The 26,041-nt window shown below is 28.4% G+C and overlaps 2 protein-coding genes across 6 annotated transcripts in view; both read right to left on the bottom strand.

Moving 5' to 3' along the window:
* mamo (maternal gene required for meiosis) overlaps window positions 1–26,041 on the bottom strand; it is a 363,978-nt gene that overhangs the window by 12,010 nt on the left and 325,927 nt on the right. The window lies entirely within an intron of this gene.
* On the bottom strand, window positions 9,075–20,362 carry LOC118680815 (protein sister of odd and bowel-like). Its single transcript, XM_036362278.2, has 2 exons — window positions 19,450–20,362; window positions 9,075–18,593 (listed from the first exon to the last, which is right to left on the bottom strand). Exons 1-2 carry the CDS (start codon window positions 20,360–20,362, stop codon window positions 18,445–18,447), a joined length of 1,062 nt encoding a protein of 353 aa, XP_036218171.1. The 3' UTR covers window positions 9,075–18,444.

Here is a 26,041-nt window from a genome sequence, read left to right on the forward strand (position 1 = left end):
TGTGTAGCCATGTTATGTATGTATATATGCAACTATTTGATGTTATATATTTCAAGTTCTATATTTTAGGTATGTATGTATGTAAGTATGATTTTTTGTTCGTTGCTAAAATGAAATCTTAAAATAAACATCGTAAAATTAAGTATAAATCTAAATAAAACTAATAGTTAATAATTTCAAGTAATATTAAAAAAATAAAATAATTAATTAAAAATTAAGCTTGAAGGAACAACAAATTACAACGGCTGCGTTTTATACGGCAAATTTTTATTTCGCTCACAAACTATTTCTTAATTCAATATTTTTGAATTTCTAAATTATTTAGCGGCAATAATATTTTGTTAGCGTAAATATTATTAATTAAAATTTTTTTTTTATTTAGATTGGATTTTTTGCAAAAAAATTCTTTAACTTAAATAAAAAATCATATTAAATATTTAAATAAAATGTATTGCTAAATTATTTATATTTATGCATAAGTAATGAAATGAATTTTATTGCTAGCAACTAAATACTACGCAAAATAAAATTAACTTCATATTAAAGAAAAAATAGCTAATGCTTAAAGGAATTGTATGTCATCCTGTTTTCGTTTCACCTTTGTCTTCGATCACTTTAGTTCATAACCTCGCTCTTTGCGTCTCTTTCGACTATCATGCGTTATATAACTGTCTCTTTCACACGTTGCTACTCTGTAGCCATTTTAAATATCTAACGGCTTAATATTCGCTTAAGATTTCTCCGCTTTATACCTTGCATCTTCTTCTACTTTTTCCGTCAGGTTTTTGTTTTTTTTGTATCTCATTCATTTCAGGAAGGTTAAAATATGCATGCCTTGCAATTATTTGCCACACATATGTTTATACATTTCTTAGCCCATCTCTTTATCAGCTTTTATTTTCAGCTCTTTTACCGCCCTTTTGCTTATTTCTATTTTCAAGCTGTCATTTTATGTGTCAGCATTAATTTCTCACTGTGTAATACAGTGTGTTGCTATAAATGTGTGTATGCTTGTTTTTTGCGATATTATTTCTTCTTTTTTTTTTGTAATTTTCCTTGCAGCTTTGTTGTTTTTAGTGAGTGTGTGGATATGCAAAATCTACATTGTTTTTGTAACTTGGTTGTTCTTCAATTAGTTGTTTTTGTAAACTACAATGCTTATATTACCGTTTTGTATAAAGTTCTATTAAATATTTTTTTGGATATTTTTTTTTTGTTCTTGTTTTAGTAGGCGTCACTACAAAAGTTCCTAACTTATAAATTTCTTATTTCATATTTTAAGATATATACTTTTCTTAATATCGATATTGTTTTCTTTTCAATTTTGCAAAAACTGTGTACATTTTTTACATTTTTGTAATATTTTTTATATTTTTTCCGTATTTGCTTTTTATATTTTCAAAACTATTCAAAAATTGCATATCTTCTGCTTTGGTTCACTTAATTATTCAGCGTTTTGTCCAGTATTTTGTGTGTTCTTAATTTCCAGTTGTTTATATGTACTGTTATGTTTAAATTCTTAGAAAATAATATAATATTTTAGTATATATGTATGTATATATATATAATTTTATGCGTATTCTCACTTCATTTACTTGTAATTTATATTTCTGTTTTTCTTTTTAAGGGGATTAGGCACTACAGTGTGTATGTATGTATGTGTTTTCATAACTTTTATGCTCTTAAATTATTTATATGCTTACTTTTTAAATCAACTATGCTATTTATTATTTTATTTTTATTTTGTTGCTGTAACCAAAAATCAGCAAAATATCGACTTTTTTTTAGTTAAAAATTATCGAGATTTTTATTTTAGTTAATTTTTAGTTTTTTTTGAAAAAAATTGCTCCATTATTCGCATAAATACACTGGAAAAAATTGCCGGCGCTTACGTTCAGCGTGCTGTTTTTGAGTTGTGTCTTGTTTTTCAAAATTGTTTGAAGTAAAAAAGATTTGTTGTTGCAATTAATTATGTTAGTTTGGGCTCAATATTTTGTTTTTGTAATTGGTTTTCGTACAATTTGTTGGTTTTTGCTATGTACAAATATTTTTTTGGTTTTTATATTAAGAAATTTGGCTTGCTAAACTGAAAATTGGCGCTGCATTGCTCTCAACCAATTGTATATATACATATGTATGTGTATGTATTTCGCATTTGTAATCGAATTTTTTACCAATTATGTTTTTATTTCATTATTTTTTTGTTTGTATGTTTTTTTTTTGTTTTTGTTTGAAATTAATTAATTTATTTATCACTTATTTAATTCTTATTCTTTTAATAGCTTGGCACTCAAATTAGTTATCGATTTAATTGTTACATATTGTTTTATAGAAAATGTTTATTGAAATGCTTTAGATTCGGTTTTTGTATTAAGGATTGCTTTGTGGTAATATTGCTGCTAGTTGTTGTATGGTATTGTTGTAATTGTATTCGCGTTGCATACGACGTGGTCAGGTCGTGGTCTTTTGTCATATTTATTTTCCCTCAATGTCAAAATTTGTTATGTTATGTGTTGATATGTTAGTTATGCTAGGTTATGTTATATAATATTATGTAATGCAATATTACGTTACGTTATGTTATGTTGTGTTATGTTATCTCATGTTCTGTTATGTTATGTTTGTTATGTTATATCATGTTTTTTTATATTCTCTTGTTATAATGAGAGATTTCATTAAATATCGTATCTTAGTGTATTTTGTCTAAACTCTATCGGGTCTACATGCTTGTCTTTTAGCTGATCTCAATATCCATATATTAAAATCAGTTGTGTTTTTGGTAGTTTGATATTTCCTTGATAGGTTAGGTTAGGTTATACTGGTCGGCTGTCACGCCATACATAGACCTATTGATCCTTAGTAATGTCAGATGGAAGTTCAGTTTAATTTTAGGTGAAGTATTTCCTGTACTTGTTCGGTAGCCTGACGGATGGCACTTTGGCCTCGATAATCTCTCATGACATATTTTTCAGTTGAAGTTTTTAAGAGTATTCTTTGAATGTATTTCTTTACTAACTTTATTGAAATCACTAACTTTTCATATATTTATATTTCATTTCATTTTATTTATTCAGGTCAACAGATTTTATTTTATTTTATTTATTCCTCAATTAATGTTTTAGCTTTTAGTATTGTTATTATAATCTTTGATATATTGTTTTAATTTTTAGACCACCTGACCTATTTTATCGTGCAGAATATTTTAGAAAATTTTAAATAATTTTTTTATCCTTATTTTTTTGGGAAATATTGGAGCTTATTTTTTAGTTTGTGGACTTGGATTTGCTGTTGAATTCTTTTCCTGTCAATTAAATATTGTAGTAATTGCGGAGTTCAAATATATCATATACATAAGTACTCTACTTGAAACCAATTTCCAAAACAGTTGCAAACAGGATTTTTAGTCACATCAAGGCTAGTCTAAATTTATTACTATGAGTACCGCACTGACTGAAATCCTAAGACGAATTCGGTAAGTGCTACGTTGACTTCAGCAAATCACCTGGCATTTGAAGTCAACCAACTATTTCCAACAGACATGACTTTTAACCCTGCGAAACCACAGTTATCAATAATTCACTGGAAAATCTCAAATTCAATATTTTGTTTTGCTATCTTTAGTTTATTATATATTTTAATTAATCAATCGGTTTATTTGCAGAACGCTTCACATGGAATTGATTAATAATCGATTGTTGGACTGATTGCTGGTTATTTGTATGTATGTATTGCTACTTTCACATAACAGCACATATTAAGGGTAGTTTGGTAACTATTTTTTTTTTTGTTTTACGGTTTTACAAGTTTCTCATAACAGTTGTTTAAAAATTTTAATATAATAAAAAATGTATAAAATCAATTAAATACATAACTACTACAAGGATTTTTGTAACTATAGGTGTATTTGTATAATTGATGTATGCTTGCATTTAGGTAAAATGGATTGGTACTCTGGTAGTCACTTATGGATACTTAAGGGTACATACGAGTGTGTTCATTGAACAACGGCTGTGGAATGTGGAAAATATTATATATGTATAATCGAAAAACAAATATATCTCAAGTAAACAAGGCAAATTGTTGTTGTTGACGTTTATGTAGTTGTCTATTATAATTCATTATCAATTCAATTATTTCTATATATGTTGTAAGGGAGTTTGTAAAGGCATTAATGTGGTGAAAACTGTTCTGGGCTTCACAGCTAACATGTGAAAGCAGCTACAAGTGAAAGCTCACATATTAAAATGTGTGTTAGGCTTTCGAGCGTTTTGTGAAAGCTTTCAGCAAATTTTTATTGCAAGATTTTAAGGGAAAGCTTATCAGCAAGTTTCGTGTTCAAAAAAGCGCTTTAATCACTTTTTTGTTTACAAACGCGCTTTCATTGCTTTGTTTTCCGAAGAGCTTTCATCATTTGGTTTATTCAAGAAATGCTTGCCGCTGCTTCCAATATACACATGCCCGTTTACACATATTTCACAGTTAATTATTGTGTTTGTTGTTTTTACCGATTACGCGTTTATTTCATTTATTTATGTATTTTATTTGTAAAAAAAGGCATTTGAGAATTGAAATACTTTGCACTATTTCACATGATTCGTATGTAAAAAAATAAAGTGTAAAAGCTTTTCTCGCACTTTTTTTTTGGGAAAACAAACTGCGACAAATTCTTTTTAAAAATATTTGTGGTATTTACATATTTTCTTATGCATTTATTTATTGTTTTGTTAGCACTATTGTTATTGATTGTTGTTGTAAATAATTGCATTTCATCTGATTTTTCTGCCATACTTATTTTTCTAACGTCTTCTGTGTGTGTCCTTCGGCGCTTATTCAATTTATCAGTTCAATTTTATGCAATTAAAAATTATGTAAAAATATTTGTTGTTGTATTTCTTTGCTGTTTGTATTTTTTTTTTTACTCTGGTACTATTGCAAATTTGTATGTAATGTATTTGTTGTCGCTGCTAGTATATAATTCACTTAATGCTTTTGTTTTTAAAGTAATCATTAGTTTTAGACTATTTATTTGAGCTGCTATTGTTTGTTGTTGTAGTATTGTTAATATGTTCTTTTTTTGTTGGTTTGTTTTTCCTTTTAGTTTATATTTAGTGTTAAGTTATAATTGGAAGAATCTGTATTACCCTGAGCTTTTTGTTTTCTTGTAGCGGTTTCTTTGTTGTTGTTATACAATTATATTCTTATCAAAATTATTTTCTTTATTAAAAAAAAAAATTTTAATTAAATAAATATTTTTATTTGAACAAATTGACCGAAAAGCTGAACGAAATAATGCCGAACAGAGTGTCTTCTAATAGCAACAAGAATTTTGTTTGCCGAAACTTGCAATTTGTTGTTATTGAAAGTAGGTTTTCGTTTGCTTCGAGTTGATTGTAATTTTGGTTTGATTTTTTTGACTTTTTTTTGCTTGAATTTCCCTTAGATTTTTTTCACACAAGTCCTTGAACTTGCTGAATTTTCGCGCCGTTTGTTGATTTTTCTTCTAAAGTTTTTGAAAATTTACCGAAAATTCTAAATTTTGTTGTTTACTTTTTCACGTTTTTGTTGGTTTTGTTGGAAAACATTGAATTTTGTGTGCCAAAGCTTATTAAATTTAATTTTTTTGTTGAGTTGTTATTTAAGCTGTTTTAGTTTTTCTCACTTCAGTTTGAATTTAGTTTTAAGCTTTTAGCTTTTTTATTGAAGAAAAAATAAAATGCTTTTTTTTAATATTGTTTTTGTTTTTTTCTTTTATTTTTTGCGATTAGCTTGTTGTTTTTAGTGTAATGAAACTTTTTTGTGGTTTATTTATATTTTATACTTTTGTATATATATTAGTATTTTTTCATTAATTTTATTATTTTAAAGTGTATACAGTATTATTTAAGCTTATTGACCTTGTTTCTGTTAATTTTCTTATAAATTCGATACGCACAAACTTTGCTTGTTTAGTGCCAGCCAAGATTTCGAAATATTCGATAAGGGTGCAAATTTATAATGTACTTAATTAAATTAAGGGTCTTTAGATGTGTGGTAAGAAAGAATAAATTGTGTTGGCTTCCACAAAAAGCTTGCAAATTCGTATAAAGACTTGAGCTTTTACTGAAACTTTGAAAAAAAAATCTCAAAAGCTGCGACGCAAACTTCTTCGACCAAAAAGCGTTAGCAGCTTCCATACTGTAGAAAGCTTAAAAGTTAATTATTTTTGTTAAATTTTGAAGCTTCAGTTGTCATTTGTAGCTTATAACTTATAAAAATCTATATGAAATTTCAAAATATTTTGTAAAAAAAATTATGATTCACAAAACAAAAAAAGAATTTCTTTAGAGCTTTCAATGTCTCAAAGCACAACAGTTTTTTTAAAATCCACATAAAATTTCTTTCTATAAATATTTTATAAAAAAGAAAATTATGATTCATAAAAAATGCATAAAAAAGCTCTTCAGCGCTTTTAAATACAAGTATGTTCGTTTATTAAAATGTTTTACTACTTTGGTCAATAAAAAATCTTTTGAGTTTTATAGCTTTATAACTTACACAGAAGTTTCGAGCAGTTTTACAAAAAAAAGCTTCTGAAAATCTGTATACAATTTCTTCTAGGCAATATTTAAAGTTAGCTAGAGAACGTAATTTTACTTTCCTTAAAATTGAAAGCTCAGATAAAAGCTTTTAGAAGCTTTCATAGCCGTTAAGATATATTTTCGGCATATAATAAGGAAAAGACTGGCCTGTCTTGGTTTTCATTGATGACAAAATATACATTTTCATAAACCAATTTTGAAAGCTTTTGGCTGACACAGTTATCAGTTTTTTAATGCAACTGTGCTTGTGATTTTTCCACTTTAAAACGTATTTTGAGTTATGTTCTTTCTTTTATATATAGGAGGCACTATAAGCTGAATTTATTATGTATTGTTGACTTATGGAAATGTGTGTTTATATATATTAATAATAAATATATGCGTGATTATATGTATACTTAAGAATTGCATGAACTTAAGTAGATACTTTTATTAAAAAAATGCATTTGCATTCTTACATAAATATGCCTTAATAATTTTCATTTCGTTTATTTTATTATTTTTCTCACGGCTTTTAAATGTTTACGGCTGTAGAGGCGCGAGCACAGCACAAAAACCAACAAAATATTGTTTTTATTTATTTTTCATAAACAATTAATTATGTATTTAAGTACTTGCGTACATTCCGTATAGGTATACATTAATTCTTCCTCAAGCTGATAAAAAACGTAGAAGTTGCCTGCGAGTACATATGCGTTTATGTACGAGCGTATACTTTTCTGCAGTACTGTAGTTAAAGCAATTTGAAGTTAACAAATTTTTTGCAAAATGTATAAGTACTTAATTTAAATTCATATTTCATAATTATATGTATGTGCAGTTATGGGTTTTAAAATAGCTTTTGTTGTACATAGAGCTTTTTATTTCATTATATACGCGTATATATGTATGTATGTATGTTTATTGGGTTTAGATTATTCATATTAATTACATATGTATTTATGAATATGTATTTAATTATTTTGAGCCTGAAGTGTTTGTTTTTATTATTCTTATTATTTTTTTTTGCTGATTTTTCCGCTACATTAATTTTTACTTAATTCTGAGTTTTGTGTATAATTTTTTTTTGCTTTCTATATTAAGTTTCATAATCATTATTGCCCTAAAAATGCACTACTTTCATAATATTCACTTATTATATGTATATATATGTATAAGTGTGTATATGCATGTATATAGTGTATGATTTCTAAGTAGCCTTACATTTTAATTTCGCTTAAGTTTTCCTTCTTTTAATTTATTAATTTTTATATATATTTTTTTCGCCTAAATTATTAATTTTCACCAAAATGATAAATTTTGTTTGTAATTCCTAAAATTGAATTTCTTTAATGCTCGTATAATTTTGCCTAAAAATTTAAATTTAGCGTATTCTTCCGAAAAATGTTGTAGTACATCCATTTAATTTAGATGACAACAAGGCAACAAAGTTATTTAAAATAATGCAAAGAGTAAATAAAAAGGTAGCGAAAAAACACAAACAAAAAAAGCTTGTGAAGCTTTAGTTCTTACATGAAAGCTGCGCTGTATTGTGAAAGCTCAACGAAGCTTAAAAATGCTGGGTGCTTCTGAAGAAAGTTTTTTTTTTAAATTCACGTTATGCTATGCATGAGCTTTCATGTAAATTTTTTTTTATAAATTTAGGGTTAGTGAAAGCTCATATTTTCACGCTGAAGTTACGAACAAATGTAATTTTCATTAGCTTGTGCTTGTACTTTTTTATAAATTAAATTAGGCAAAAGCTCATATTTTAACGCTGAAGTTACGAACATATGTGGTTTTCGTTAGCTTGTGCTTGTACTTTTTTATAAATTAAATTAAGTGAAAGTTCATATTTTACAACATATGTGATTTTTATGAGCTTTCGCTTATACTTTTTTTAGAAATCAAAATTTTTGAAAGCTCATATTTTCACGCTAAATATACAAACATATGTGATTCATAATTTTATAGTATCTTCTTTGTATTTATACAGTGCTTCAATCAAGCTACGCGTTGTAAATTACGCATACAAAGCTGCGCTTTTCTTCACAAGTTTTACGTTTTTGTTTTTTCTACATTCATATTGAGGGCTTCAAAAATTTTGTTACTGAGACATTTTTCAAATTATACGATATTTTTAATACAAACACAAATACATATAAAAAGTAACTAAATTTAAAAACGTTCATTTCAATAACTGCTCATGTGTAGTAATTGGAAAGCTCCATGAGCGAGCTTTTGAGCCATGGAAAAAGCAGTGGAAAAAGCTCACTAAAAGAGCTTTCACATATAGTTAGTGTGCTTTCGCCATAACACTATTTCTTCTTTATATATGCGACTGTGTGATATGTGGGCTGGTAAATGTATGCGTGTGAATGGTTATGTGTGCTGGTGAGTGTTGAATGTATTCACAATGAATTTTGTAACGCATGCAATTTTGTTTTTTATGAAATGAATGACAATGGGAAAATGAAAACGAATTTTTTTCATACAACTAAGGAATAAAACCAAAAATTGTTTTTTTTTGTTTTTTATTGTTTTCATTTCGTGATATCTTTTATTTTTTATTTCATTTGGATTTTTATATCATTTAACGTTTACTCAAATAACAATGGCTTAGGCTAAGTCGCTTCTTGTTTTATCTTCTTTGTTATAATTAACGGTTTATTTAATAATTAATTAACATTACAAATTCATCGTGGCGATTGTTGTTGGTGTTGTGTATGTATAGATAAGTAGTTGGTGTGAGGCGTGTTACTTGGAAAAGTGTGTACGTTTCTTGGGGACATGTGTGTGTGTGGTAGAATTTTGAATTTTTTTATTTTTGGTTTAAAAAAAATTTTTTTTTTAACAACATTTAAATTGTTTTTTTTTTTGGGAATTTTTGTACCCAAATAACACAAGACAAATAAGCTAAAAAATATCGAAATATTTTCGCTGCTTATTATTAACATGAAAGTTTTTTATAAAGCAAAAAGTAGTAATTTTAAAAATATTCTCTTTTACAAAAAATAAGTAAATATAAACACATAATAATAATAGACATAGAAAATACGTGGCATGAAAGAAATTAAAGTTTTTAAATACTTTAAAAATATATGCGCTGCTTGCAAACTGTTTTGCTGGCGCACATAACAGTTATTTTTAAAGATAAAGGTTTTTAAACGAACATTTTTTTTAACAAATTGAAAACATAAGCTAGTTGTATGGAATGTTTTAGCGTACACAAACATTTTCCTTAGCAAAATAATTAATAAAAAATACAAATTAATTAATAGAGACGTTTCGAAAGCTACTTTTTATGCGCACTTACACTTTTTTTTAAGTTCAAAAAAATATAGTTACAAAAAAAATTGCGCGCAAATTATATAAAAAATATGTATATATTTACGCATGAAATTATTTAAATTCTTTAATATGCTTAATTTTGAGATCTTTTTGTCACGACTTGTACGCACTTCAATGCTTTTAGGCGCCAATAGTTAAGCTTTCTAAAGCTTTCATAATTTTTATGCAAATATTGAAGCTTTTCTAAAGCTTTCATAATTTGTAATGCCGCAATAGGTTTGTTAAAAATTTTTTAAGCAATTGCCATTTGCTTTTAATTACGTTTTCGCTATGCACAAAATATTTTTGTTCATTATTTTAAATTAAATTTTTATTATTTAGTTATTACTAATTTATTTTTATAAGTTTGCCTAAAAGTTTAATTTTGCATAAAAGGCCGAAAATCACAATTTTGTTTTATATATATATATACATATATATTGAATTTTTATTTATATACATATAAGTATGTATATCATTTATATTTATTAGGTTACCTTAGCTTTGCATTGCTTGCCTAAATTTAAAATTTAAATTTTTTTTATTTTATCAGTGTGTTGGGTTTGTGCATTGGTTTTTTGTTTTTGCTTTAAGTCTACAGGTTATCGCATTGATTTCGAATTAAAAAATTTTTAACATCACATTTTCGCTTTTCTCTTTAATTATTATTATTATTTTTTAAATATTTATCATAAATTTAATACTGCCTAAAAAATTTGGAAAAATTATAATATATTTGTATAGTTGATAAAATGAGAGAGAAATTATAATAATTCTAATTATGCTAAAATGTATTTATTTTACACACATTCAATTTGAATTTTCATGAATGTAGTTTTTAACACTATCACAGCCAAATTGTTTATCCAAAAGTTGTTGCCGAAAGGGGGTTTCACGCGTGTTTACTTGATTTTTATGTAATTTGGTTTTTTATATTACTAATATACTTCTTCTTCTTCTTTTTTGAATTTAGAATTTTGAATTTTGCCTAAGGTTTGTTTTTCCATCCGTGTATATAGGTATGAAAGCTTAAATTTAACGAGACTCTAGTCGCGCAATGTTCATTAAAAAAAAAATTGTAAAAAAAGTGCAGTGCGTTAAAAAGTAGCTTTTTGAAGTTTCAATGACGCCTCAACATTAAAATTTTTAAGAAAGTAATGTTCGCTATATTTGCGATGCTGCAGCAGTGGCGCTGAATAGGTTAGCTTAATTCCTTTTTATAACAATTTCTTTGCAATTGTTTTTTTTTTTGGTTTTTTCCTTTTATGATTATTATTATCTTTTATTACCTTACACATACGCGTTTCACCATTTCATCATTATTTAATACGATAAAAATTTTGAGATCTTTTTTAGCACATTTTTATTGGTTTACACCTTAATTATTCAACGCCAGTGAATCAGCATCTGGTTTAACTGTTATGCACGCCAGCGAAATTAAAGAAATGTATTACGTATTATAAAAAAAAATTTATATATAATATTTTACAAGAAATAAAAAATTTAAGATGTTAGCAGCTTTTATAATTTGGCATAACGGGACAAGGAGAAAAATGGCAACGTAGTTTCAAAATAAAGTTTATAAAATCTATAAGTGATTTCTTACCCAAACTTTGAAGAAGGCAATTTGAGTTTTATTTATTTCGCCAGCCTTACTGCATACATTTACGCAAAATAAGCGATTTTATCGGTTTCAGTACAGGAAAGTCTTTTTGGGGAAAAGCTTTTGTGACAGGACAACTTTAACCTTCAAGTAAAATTTTACACGCAGGTTTCTAAAAGTGTTCAAAGCACTCAAAAATTATGGTTTCAATAGAAAGCTTAATTGAAAAGCTTTGATAAAACTAAATGTTTGTTTATAAACTTAAAAAAAATTTCAAAAGCTCCCAAAAAATATTCAGTCCGTAGACTTTATGAAGAAATTATTATATCTGAGGTCAAAAAATAAAAAAGCTTTATGGAAAGCTTTTAAAAATTTAAAAATTTCTTAAGCTTTCATGAGAACGATACTTGCATACATATGGGCTCTTAGTTTATTGAAAGCTAGTTAAAAGCAATACTTTTTTATTAACAAAAGCGCTGGTACTAAATAGAGAATAAAAACTTGAAAAATAAGTAGTTTTTAAAACTTTTAACAATAAGTCATAAAAGTCCCGGAACTAAAAGTATAATTAAAATTTAAAAATATACCACTTTTAAGACTTTTATTTTATTTTCAAAGAATACCTACAATTTTCAGAAAATGAAATATTGTTTGAAAATTTGAAATATATTAAATTATTATTTATTGTATTTTTTAAATATTACACTTAATGTGAATTGTACAGAATGTAGAAGTGAAAATCAGTTTTGGAAACTTAAAAACGTAAGTTTCAGAGCTTAATTTTTGTTAAAATGTGGAAGTCTATTCCAAATGAAAAATTTATGTGAAAGCTCAATATAAAAGTGTTTTGCCTGTAAGCGTAAGCTTGGGAGCTATTTCAGTTTATATGACGCAACCCTTTAAGTAGAATATCGCGTGTAAGCTTATTAAGCTTTCATTTTTAGCGCTTAAATGTATGCAGTAAAACCGTTTAAAATGTTGACCTTCTTTAAAAATTTTGCATTAAAATCAAAAAACCACAAATTATGAAAAATAAATTTTTCCTATAATATTGAATTTAGTATTTTAAGCCCTCAATACAAAATTACATATTTTAACAAAACAAATAGAAATAATTTTCATATAATATAAGCAAGTCAAAATTTGTTGTTGCTTTTCTTTAGCAGTATCTTTTAGCAGGGGTTACTATATTGACAGTGGGACCTGTGTACATATGTATGTATGTATTGTGCAAGACTTATATATGCATTTGTTTTTTATGTATGTGTGTATATATTTAAATTATCGAAAGTTTTTTATTGTTTTTTGCCTAAAAATGTTTTTTTTCTAAACTTTTCTTGCTAAATCTTTTCATGCTCGCTATTACTAAAGTTTCTAATATTTTTGCTTGTTCTTGTTTTTGCTTTTACCTAAATAGAAATTTTGTATGCACTTATACATTGTTTTTTTTACACTGTATAATTTTGTTATTTGTTATTTTTTTTGCTTTTTTTTTGTTTTGCTTTAAATATGTCTGTTTGTGTTAACTTTTTGTCTCACTACCTTATAGAATATGCTTTACATAAAAGTACATATGTATGTATGTATATAAATATTTTTGTTATATAAACTTTAGATAATTTGTTAGTTTTATTAATTTTACACAATTTGTAAAAAGCCCAAATTATATTAAGAAAAAATTAGAGAAAATTTATATGTACATACAAATCGAATAAATATATGCACTTATTTATGTATTTATTTGTATACAGAGAAAGTAGAAGTAATGTTTTCTCTTGTTTATATTACACAGGTTTGTGTAATTCTAAAGAATATAAAAAGAATAAACATAAAGTGTTAATTTTTTCAACTTATATTTATGCCAAAGTGCCGCAAAAGTATTATCTTTTACACTTTTATTATTAAGATTACAATATATATTGTTGTTTTTGTTGTTTTCTATGCATAACTGTTAGCCGAAAGCGTTCTAAATAAAATAACTGTGCATGTGTGCAAGTATCTGTGTGTTTATCTGTGTGGTGTGTGTGTTTGAGTGTGGGTATTAAGTTATATATTTAATTTTTATATATATATATATGTATACATAGTATATACATATAAGCCGAAATATATGTATATAAAGCTAATTACGCCTGTCCGCAAGTACTATTTATGTGGCCTGTTGTGATCCTTCGCCCTAAAATTTGAAAATGAAACTATAAACGCTTGCTACTAGCGTGCTCTACATACAAAAACAAAGCAAAACATTTTATAGAACTACGCGCATGCGCGCATTTGCCTTTTGCCTTCCATTTCTAGCTGACTGCTTTCCTACAAATGCGCTTTATAACATTACTCACTTGTTTGTGTACGCTTCTACGGTATTTGCATATTTATGACATTTTTTTTCTTGCCTCTTTAACTGTTTTATGCTGAAACAGTTACGCCTTTTTTTACTTTTAAGCTTATAATATGTTCAGAATTTTATTTATTTTATTTTGGTTTACTTGTTTATCTTTTGTGTTGTTGTGTTCATTTCCATCGATTTTTTATATATAGTTTTTAAATTGTTTTCTTCGTTTTATTCTTTATATGTATGTATTTTATAAATATCGTTAAGATCACAGATATTCTCTATGCAATAAATTTTCTGTTTACTTTTTATCGCTCTCGCTCTCTTCGGTTGTCTGCTCTGCCTCTTTAACGCCAACTAATTTAAGTTTCACATTTTATCGCTTGCTTGCTGACCCTAATTTTGCTCAGTGTCTTTTCTCTGCTACTCTACGTCGCCTTTTCTACGTAATTTATTAAGCCTTATAGACATTTTTGTCTCTTTTTAAGTGTTTGTTTGTTATCTCTATTTTGCCTTAAAATTCTGCACAGTCCTTTTTGAAATACTTATCTACACTTTCCTTTCATTTTCTAACAAACTACATTTACATACATTTTTATCGCTCATCATTTTTTGCTTTCATTGAAATTTTTTATTTAATCCTGTTATTTTTGAGTCGTTTAGTGTTGTTATTGTTTTTTGTTTTTAATTTTCTTTGGGGTTATGTTTGTATGCGCTCGTGTTGTATATGCACATGTGTGTTCATTGGGTTGAGTTTTTGTATTTTCGTCAAAGTAAAGAAGTCAATATCGGGTCATAAAAAACTAGTGAAAAGCTTTGGTAAAAGCTTTATATAAAAGTACATAGTTTTGTTTGTCTGAACTATAAGATATTTTCAAAATGTATTAAAAGCTCACTTTGGCTAGTATTTAGTTCTATTGAAAGCTCTTAAATGAAAAGATTACTACATACATACATATGTAGGTAAAGCTTAATTAAATACTTATCAAATTACTCATTGCAGTTAAGGTTATTGTTGTTGTAAACAATTAAATATATATATTATATATATAATATTTTATTTTGCCAATTGAACTTGTCTGCAAAGATTTTAAGTTCTGACACAAAAGCTCTTAAAATTCATATTTTTAAAGCTTTACAAATTTAAGCAAGGCAGTGTGTTTAAAAAAAATTGATGATTTTTTAAAATTCATATATTGAAAGTTTAGCTAATATTAGAAATAAAGCTTGCTTGAAAAAAATTTAAAGTCATCATATAAAAAACTCTTTTTTTGAAAGCTCCACAAATTTAGCAACGAAGTTTGTTTGAAAAGATTTTGGACATGACTTTTTCTGAATTATGAAGTCCTCATACAAAAGCTTTTAAAATCCATATTTCGAAAGCTTCATAAAATAGAGAAATAAAGATTGGATGAAAAACTCAATATTTCTAAAGCTTCACAAATTTTATAAATGAAGCTTCTTAAAAAAAAATGTTGAATGGAAATAGTTCGACCAATAAAATTCTCATCCGAAAGTTTTTATAAATTTGAAAGCTTGGGAAATTCACTGCATCGAAACTTCAAACGATAGCTTTCATTAGCTTAAAAAAACGCCTTCAGAGAAAAATGGGTTAATACGAAGCTGTGACTTTATAAAAAAGCTCGACAGGCAATTTTGGAACTAAAATTCATGAGCGAGCATTTCTTTAAACTTTGAAACTAACAGTTGAAACTTGTTTGTTAAATCTTTATAAAAAAGTATAAAAAGTACGAATAAGAGCTTTTTAAGTTGTTACTCAAACATAAAAATTTCAAGTTTAAAAATTTGAATATGTATGGGAGTGCTTCTCACACTGTGAAAAGCACTGAAAGCAGTGGTTTTGAAAGCTTCAAGGCTTTTAATATTTTTGTATATAAATATAAATTATTTGCAAAATTTTTATAGAAACAAGGCAAATTTCTTTTATTTTTTTTAGAGCTTTTCGCGAAAAACACTCGCCACACTTTGGGAGGTATGTACAGCTTAGAGCTTTCATTAAAATTTTTTGATAGAATATATATGCATGTATTATACACCAAATCAAATTTTGTATATCCATTTTATGGAAGATATAATTTAAAATGAGCTTTCAATAAAACCTTTACTATGTTATATAATTATGCAAAGTATTATTTTTGTAGCAATCATTTTTAATTTGTAACTCGCCGTTCTTCTATGCAAAATAAGTGTGTGAACGTTTGTATTGACGTTTCGTGTTTCATTCTATATAAGTTTGTAGTTTATTAGCACCAATTGGTTATTCTATTGTAACTGTAATTGTTGTGTTATTGTTGTTGTAAAAAGCTCATAATGCTCAACTATGTTATTGTAAAAAAGTCCATCGTACTGTGAGTTGGTTTTTCCAATGCCATTTATTACTTTTTATGTGTATATTTCGTACCTATGTAATTTATAAAACTGTATATATGTATATTATATGTTACACTTAAGTATTGACTATAACTGTTATAAAAGAAAACCGGTATGGAAAAATCTAACAAAAACGGTAACTGCAATTCCTATTGAGAAGCTAGAGCTTTCAAACCCAAGTCTTGTTTCCAAGAATGTTGGAAAATCGAACGTAAACTACGCGTATGCGCATAAACAACCATGACTTTGCTGAATTATCGCTATAAAATCTAATATTTACTGTTATTTGTGTCGCTGTGCTGCTATATATGTATGTATTTATCTGTATATATATTAGCGATATTGTAAACGATAATTATTTGGGTTTGCTTTGAAACATAACTACATACATATGTAAGTGCATATGTATTGAAGGATTATATGTTTAACTCAGTCACCCACAAAGGTGAGACCGTTTCTATATATGTGTGTATGTATATTTGTTTGTTATACATATGTATATAAAAAAAACGGATCACATGAGATCTTGCAAACGCTAGCATATGCGTTGCAGCTAACGGTTAATTGTGAAAAATTAATATTATTTACATACATACACAAGCATGTGTATGTATGTATATATTTCTTGTATTGCAATATGTAACAAAAACCATATAATACACATTGTTTAACTGTACAATGAAAGCATAAGTAACACCAAAAAAAAATCTAGCTTGAAAAATTCTCAACTCATTTCCTGTTCCTTCTAAATTTGGGCGCTCTATCAACCAAGCTTTGTCTGCTTTGTAATAAAGTGAAAACTTTGCTCTCTCACTCTTTCACGACACTCTCTCTCGTACTTTGTCTCTTTCTCTCTCTGTCCGTAACCTTCTTATATTCATTTCCTTCTCTCTCAGCTTCCCATTTTGTAATTCTCTTAGAACTACTTGCTTTCACTTAAAGTTTAAAGTACACATTCAAATGTAGTTTAATAAAATAGATTACTAATTAAGAAATAATAATATGACTTGTATAATGTATGTATGTCTGTCTGTAAAAGCGCAGCTCCATAAGCAACGGCTCTCTCTCTATTTCATTTGCTACTCTCCTACAGTTGCAGCATTTAGGACTCACTATTTCATATACTCACACACATATGTTAGTATGTATGCATATGTTTATGTATTGAGCGAAAACTGGACAGCTTGCTCTCTTGCCTGCTTGAAGCAAACGATATTTCACTCTCGTTTTGCAAGCATGAGTTCTCTGGCTAGTATCGCTCGCTCATGCCTTACGCTTTGCTCACTAACGCTATTTTCTTAGTGTCATATAACTTGCCTGCTCAACACACTCTGTACACAAATCCTATTTGTAAAAAATGCAATTAAAATTTTGCATTTACGCTTAGCGTTTAATTTTAGCTTCGCTCCTAACCTAAAATTTCTACACTGCACTCACTATTCGCTTTCGCTTGTCGCTTGCGTTAATTATTATTAATTTTTACAACTATTTTAAATATATATATGCATGTATATATATGTATATATATATAGATATATATTGGTTTTTCATGTATATACTTGTATGTTTGTATATAATGACAATTTTTACTTATTTTAACTTTAGCTTTCTCCACGTGCATCACTTACTCTTCCTCTCAAATAACGGTATGTGTATATAACTGTAAGTGTTTTTATGTGCATGCATATGTGTTGCTTCTCAGCTTGTCTCTTTCATATGTATCATTATATATGTGTCTCTTTTTCACACACTCTTACTACCACTTATTCTCTTGTGTATATGTATGTATGTATTTACGTTACAAATATGTATAAGATAAGTATATAATTGCTGCTGTTTGTATGCTCATGCAGACTTTTAGTTTTACTAGGTTGTTTTTGTATTTTTTTTTTACTTTTTGTTTTCTTTAAATAAATTATTAAGTGGCATCACTCTCTGCGCTTAGCCACAAAATTCTTTGTCGTCGAGGTTTGTCATCGATTACTTTATATTTATGTTTGTTTGTTTGTATTTTAGCAAAGTCGGCACTGCTTCACCTGCATCATCTTCTTTATGGTGTCTTGATCATGATCTTACAAGCGGACCTCGCCAATATCGGTCCCTGCTAGCTATGTATAGATCACGATCGCTCATCGTCAGTTGTAGTAATTATAATTATTATTATCCTGTATGTTGTAGTTGTAGTAGTAATAATAATAGTAGTAGTTTAGTAGCAAACTAAAATCGCTTCACTATTGTGGTAGTTCATCCTTTGTGTCGACAGGGCTTGGTGAGAGATATTTGCGCACATACTTGGGAAAATGGGTTTTCTCGTGCGCCTTGAGTATGGTTGAGCGTGAGAAGGTCTTCCCGCACATGTGACAGCGGAAGGGTCGTTCACCTAACGGGTGAGATGTCATGGTTGGAGCGCGGAACGAAGAAATGAATGAATATAAGGTTAAAAAAATTATCTTAAAGACTATACGGTGCTTAACTGAAGCAGAAACGAAGGGAGTTATAAATATGTTGGAGTAATCAACTCAGTGTTTAAGCTTTCATTAGCAAATAACATGTTTTAAGATTATTTCAATCCTTGAAAGTGATTCGAGAGAAGAATTTTTCCTCTAATTATGATCTCTCTTTACACCAATCGGCTTAACTTCTCAAACGATAAGACCATGAAATTAACCCGACCGATAGATAAACACTTTGTACGTGAACGCTTGCAAGTATAACGTTAACAGCAACATTGACAGTAGCGTGAGTTTTCTCCAGTTCGTTCCACTATTGTTTCTTAGGTCTCTCAAAATTCTCTCTCCCCAAACTTTATTGGAATAACTGAGAAGAAAGACCTGCTAAAGAGAACTACTTCCGAAAATTCTTTTATATCTGTCGGCTTCAGCACAATTTCGGCTTAGAATGAGATCAGAAGACGATCTTCTTGAAATCCAGACATTTTCAGCTAATTTTGAATTAATGAAAGATCTGGTAACGCCATAAAGAACAAACAACTAATAGTTAAGACCGGTAAAAGACTTAGAAGCTTATCATTTGGAATACGTTTCAGGGCTTTTGAACACCTAATAGAGTGACGAACTTAATTTTACGATTACGTCTACATTGACTTTTCGCTTTTCTAAAAAAAAATCTTCTCATTCTTAAATTCTCCTCTTCCACTGAACTCTCGTTTCTACTTCTGTTGTGCATTGCCGCTAATACTGCATTAATTAAATAAATAGGATAAATAGTGTACTTACCCGTGTGGACGCGACAATGGTCTTTCATATGATGGCGCAGCTTGAACGCCTTGCCACAGAACTCACATTTAAATGGTCGTTCGCCCGTATGCACCGGCAGATGCCCGATCAACACGTGGACATCGGGAAAACTTTTGCCACAAAATTTGCACAGCACAACGCCATTCGGATCGGCGCCACTCGATGAGGCGCCCAACAACGAGCCCGATGTCGACGACGAAGCAGCCAATGCAGCTGCGGCCGCTGCCGCCGCCGCTGCCGATGTCGAAGAAGACGACGAACCAGCGCCGCTCAATACCATACCGCCACTACCCGCTGACGAGCCACTAATGCCGCTATTGCCTGTTGCCGAACCGCCACCAACACCACCGCCGTGGCCAAGTCTGCCACCACTGCCGTCGAGATCGAGTGCGCTACGCGCACCAACACTACCGCATGTGGCCGCCAGCTCCATAGCGGCAGCCATAACAGCGGCAGCTGCTTGTTGTTCCTGAGTATCGGCGCCGCTAGCCGCCAATGCGGCGGCATTCATTTGGTACGTGGTAAATTGTGGCAACTGCGCCAAATTGAGGTCGTGCGACAGCAAATGCGAATGCAAGAGCGGATGCTGTGCGGTCTCGCGATACTCCAGCGTTTTTAGCGAATGCGAGAGTATGTGTCGCGTTAGCTTGCTTTGGTGCTGGAATGTGTGGCCGCAATATATACACTGATAGAGGGGCGGCGGGGTTTGCGATTGGTCAAGACCGTGAGAGGTGGAGGCGGCCGACGCAGCAATGGCTGCGGCAGCGGCAGCGGCCGATGTGGAACATGCGACATTGCCGCCACCGCCAGCGCTAACCGAGATGCCGCCAGCAGCAGCAACGTGCGGCGAATCGGACGTTTCCTGGAACAACACCAAACAAAAATCCAACATCAACTTCTTTCGTACTACGCTTTGGCGTTACTTTGCATTACAGTTTTTTACTTTTTTTACTTTTTTATTTGACTTTTGTATTTGCTTTTGTTTTACTTTGTGGTTTTGCTTTTCTTTTGTCTACATTACGTTTTCGCTTTGTTCGGTTTCAATTGAATTGTTTTTGAATTGAATTAAAAAAACACAACGCTCGTGTTAAAGTTTTATAAAAATTATGTAAAAAAAAATGATAAATAGTATTCGATTGCTTTTCTTCGTTTTCTTTGTCTTTGAGAAAATATATATAAAGTTACACTTAAGTGGCATTACATTCTCGGAATAGTTTTCTCATTTTTCGTTTGTTGCAAATAATTTCAAAATTAAAGTGAGGAGAAACAAATTTATAAAAGTGAAGTTTCATAAAAAATATATAAATGTATGTTAAAAAGGAGACTGTCTTTAGTAAGTATGAAAAGAAGTGCGGTGCTGCCACACTTTCTCAATTCAAAATGGCAAATTAAAAGCAACGATATTAAAAACTCAAATGAATCAAATGAGAATGAGAACTCAAAGAGGAAAAGGAGAAGATGGAAAATTTTCAGCAATATTTAATTTTGTTTTTATTTTTTTTAAATTTTTTTTTTACCAACTATTTTGGACATAACGAATTTTTCAAAGTACAAAAAATCAAATTTAGAAATTATGCTTTATGACGCTCTAAAATACTTTAAAAAATATACGTTTTTCAAATCAAATCTACTGAAAATTATTTGTTAGCTGCAGTTTTAAAATATTTTTTTTATAATTATTATTTTATAAATATGTTTGTGTTGCCAAAAAACAAGAGGGGCTTTTCAGCGTCGACTTTGCAGCACGCTTGCCACTTACAACGTTTACTTTCTGACGCTTTGTGGCTATTTAAATTCTCTCTTTTCAACACTTTTTCTCATTTTCTCTCTATTTTTGCATTTAGCTGCCACAAGTCCTTAAGCGGCATGTGTGTGTTCGTGCCAAAAATTAATTACGCTAGTATTAATTTTTTTTTTAGTTTTAGCGTTAAAGTAACAAAATAATAATAATAAAACTCTTTCTAAAATTTTATGTTCGTTAAAAAAATCTCTCAATATTGGTTTACTACTCTCTTTTGTTTGGTATATATATATATTTTTCTTTATTTATTTATATTTTTGTTTTTGCAAGAAGTTGAATTTCGATTTTTGTTTGGGCGTTGTTCGAAAGGTCACATTTTCATTTCGTTTTTTTTTTTTGGGTTTTTGATATTTAGCTTACAACCATTATAATTAGAAATATCTCCATTTATATTTAAATTAGTTGAGTCAAATGAAAAAAAAATGGCGGTAGTGGCGTATTTCAAGCTTAAACGTTAAATTTATACTCGTAAACAAAAATGTACCGATTCGACCGTGCGTTTGTACCGTTTCGACCGTTTAGCGCACACGCTAGTAATTTTAAGCGACAATATCGTCTCTTTTTTGCGTTATATGCGTATAAGTTTTAATTAATACTAAATTACAACAACAATAATGCAAAAAATAATTTAGCATTTGCAAATGGTTTTTCGGTTTCGAAACCTTTTGGTTTTTCTCAAATTATTTTGCCGAATTCAGTATCAAGAATGTGAAAAAGAGCGTTTTGTGTGTAGAGCGTTTGGTAAAATAATGTTTTCGTACAAAAAAAAAATGCAATTATAATTTTTGTATTGCTTGTCTTTCTACTGGTTGCCAGTAAATCGGTTCGGTATGCGGTCCGTTCGTTTCTACTTAAATATTGTTGAATGGTGGTATGTAAATATTATAGCCAATGGTTTTGATAAATTTCAATTTGGAATAACCTAAATGTAATTGTATTAAATAACTGTTCTTTTGTTCGATATTTACCAAATATAATTTAAATATAAATTTTTTAGTAGCGTAACAAAATGTGTGCAAATTTTTTTATGTTATAATTTTGATAAAAACATATTGTCGTTTTACCTGCCTCTCACAGTTTTGCGTGTAATTTTGATAACAAGTGTTGTTTTTGCTGTCATTTTTGAAAGTTTTGATTTCTATTTCAAATTTAACCAAATATTGTTGCTCATTGAAATTGCATGTGTTTTAATTTTTTTTTGTACTTAATTTTCAGAAAAGAAAAGTAAGTTTTTTTCTAAATTTTTCAAAATTTTGTTTTTCATTAATATTTTCAAGAAGTTTTTCCACTTTCCTTTAATAATTGTATTTTCTTCATAATTTCTATTGTTGCTATTTTTAATAATTTTTTCAGTTTGTTTTCTTCGTTTATGCTGGGCACACTGCCGCACTCTTTTTCCATTGTTTCTTGTTTCAAATGAACTGTTTTGAAGCTTTTTTCAATATAATTTGTTTTTTTGCTTAAGCGAGCATTTTTTTTATATGCTTTTTGTAAGCAAGCATATTTTGTAAAATTTTTTAATTTGCTTACTAATTCAAATTGCAATAAATATGAGATAAATAAATATGTAATAGCACAGCCATTTCCAAAAAACGTAGATCAACTTCTTGACAATAATATTAAATAATTTGTATGAGTATTTAAGTATGCATGTTTTAATTTTTAATTCACTGATTCGGGGTTGCTTTCTTTTCTCTAATTTATGTGTTGTCTGATTCAGTTTGGAGTGAAATTTTGAGCTTTTTTCTAAAATTTTGGAAGAAATACTTATGAAAATTGTTGTTGCTGGAATGTACATAAGTTCGTATACTGCGTGGGTTTGTGGTTAGACTCTGTGCTTTTTCTCTTAAACTGCACTCTTATTTTCAGTTGATTTAGCGAAGAAACAAAGCTTTGAATATAAAGAAACTTAATTGTGAAATTCAGAAATTTTTTTGTTGCAAAACTTTTGTTACCCTTCTGGTATTATCTTAGTTTAAGTCTATTTAGTTCTCTAATAATTCGTTTGTTTTAGGTCAAACACAAAAGTGAGGATCTGAACGATAGATCGTTATCGATCAACATCTTTTAAAGAACAAGTCTGTCATACATTCAAGATCTCAATACAGCTTAACAATAACCTTGTATGTGACCGAAAATATGGAGAGACACTCTTATATGATCTAAAAGAGTATACAGGAATGGACGATAAAATATTATATAGATATTGATTCCCTAAATGCTAATAAAGTATATGGGAACTCAAAATGGTATATTCTTATATAATGTGGTCTTACAAAGTATTGTAGTGAAGTATAAATTGGCTTGCTCGATGGCGGAAAAAGTATTCAATAAAATCTTTTATGTATATAGAAACATCTAAAATTAATCTCAGTTGTATTGACAAATATTTTGTGAAAATTTTTCACGTCAAAGAAACCGAAAGCTTTTTACGTCACGCTTGATCAAAAGCTTAATCAAAAATGATTTCAATAAAAAGCTTCACTATTTATCAACACCTGGGTTTAATTCAACTACAAATAACTTCCGCTAAAAGCATTTATTGCAAGTTAATAATCAAAGCTCGACCAAAAGCTTTATCGAAGCAGATTCGAGTATTCATGATCAACAATGGGCTTTAATTAAACCACAAATAACTTGCGCTGAAAGCTTTTATGGCGATTGAATGGTGAAGCTTGACAGAAAACTCTACCGGAACAGATTCCAGTAGTTATTATCGATACCACAAATAACGTACGTTGAAAGCTTTTATTGCAAGTTAATAATGAAAAGTCGATTGAGAGCTCCGTCAAAACGGATTTATTTAGTAAACTCTACTATAAGTGAGTGGTGAAAGCTCGACCTAAAGCTCTATCAAAACAGATTTGTATAAATAGTTATATTTTTTTATAGATAACCGTTCTTAGTCTAACCACAAATGCACTGCTGGTTAAATTTAGATATATTAATTTGTGTACTTTTTCTTTAAATTTTTTTTTATATTAAATTCATTTTGCCTTTCAATATTTTTTTCTACTCCGGCTATTATTTCGTTCGCTTACTTAAGATGCCAAATAACATTTACAACAACAACAATTTAAATTAATTTACGTATTGTATATATGTATGTTTATTGGATATTTAAAAGTTACACAACAACAACGTTGAGAAAATACATCGATAAAAGAAAATGAAGAAAGACATTTATATAGAAATGAAATAATAATAATTAAAACGTATACATACATAAGTACACCAAATGTTACGTTATGTATACATACATATTTACGCATATACATATATACTTGCAAAAAATATGTATATATATAGCTATATAGTTTAAGAAATATACGAATCACACACACATATATATAGAGAGAATTCGAAAAAGTTTCATCGTTTGCAAAAAAATATATATTTTAACGCCTTTAAGCGTTGTTTTTTTTTTTTGATTTTTGCACTTCTTTTAATTATTAGCAAAAAATGAACGTTAACGACATTTAAGAAATAGAGTACACATTTACCATTTACATAAATAAACAACAATTTATGTAAAAGCGTTCCACATTTAGATGACATTTATATAGATAATGAATTAATAAAAAATATTGAAAGTTCAAATAATAAATATTATTGTCTTTATAATTTTTTTTTTTGGAAAAAAATGCCAAAGTATGTATTAAAGAAGTAATAGCATTTTAATTATATTTGAAAAAAAAATGTATATTAACACTTAGTTTTATTTGAGACACCGAAAGCACTGCTGCAATTTGGATATTTTATTTTGAAAATAATTTTTGGATTATTTATTATTTTGCCTTTTATTATTATTTTCATATTTATTTCGCGCTCCACTGTAGCGAGGACCCCTCTTGTTTTCTTTTCACAGTTGCATATTTAGTAGAAATTTCATATATAATATATATTTATATATATATTTAAGTTTTCTAAATATATTAAAAATTGTCTAATGCATGAATTCATAGTTAGGCAAAAGCTAGGGATAATAAAAATGAATAAAATTTGTGCTTTGCTTTTTTTTTTTAAATTTTTTTTTTTAGTTTTAGTTTTTCGGATGGGGGTAGGAGTATTGAATTGTTGCGCTATATTGCTTAGAAAGTATTTTTTAGTTTTTGCGTTTAAATAGTTTAGTTATTAAAATGAATTAAAACTGTAGACGAATGGGATTTTAGCAAAAATTATAAAAGAAATATATACATACATATATAATTTTTTAAAGTAATTTTTATAAGCATAATAATTTTATTTAATTATTATTATTTCAATTTATCTTAGTGACAACTGGGTGTATAAGCAGGCCAAGTAACTAAAATATTTTAACAGTAATTATTATTATTTATTGTTTTATTTATACATAGTAGCAAAGTTCAAAGGCAAGTATTGTAAAAATTATTAATTATATATATATAAAAATATCAAAATATGATTATTATTATTGTGAAGCGATATTTGCATGCGTTTGTCAAAACACTACTATATACTCAAAAATATATTAAGATATTTTTAAATATACTTTTAAAATTTTGAAGTGTTTAGAGTTATAAAAATATCTTTGGAGTGACTTTAAAATTTTTATTAGAATTTATTTACACTATGAATACTTTACAATTTTGTAGTACATACTTGTATATAAAAAATTTTTATGGTAAAATATACACCCGTTCAAAGATATTATTAATAGTATGAGTATGAGCAACACTGATCATCAGATGGTCACTTATATAAGTGCAACATAAATTTCAATCAAAACGACGTGAACATGTATTAAAC

Source organism: Bactrocera oleae, chromosome 5 (genome assembly GCF_042242935.1).
Source record: "Bactrocera oleae isolate idBacOlea1 chromosome 5, idBacOlea1, whole genome shotgun sequence".
Classification (NCBI taxonomy): Eukaryota; Metazoa; Arthropoda; class Insecta; order Diptera; family Tephritidae; genus Bactrocera; species Bactrocera oleae.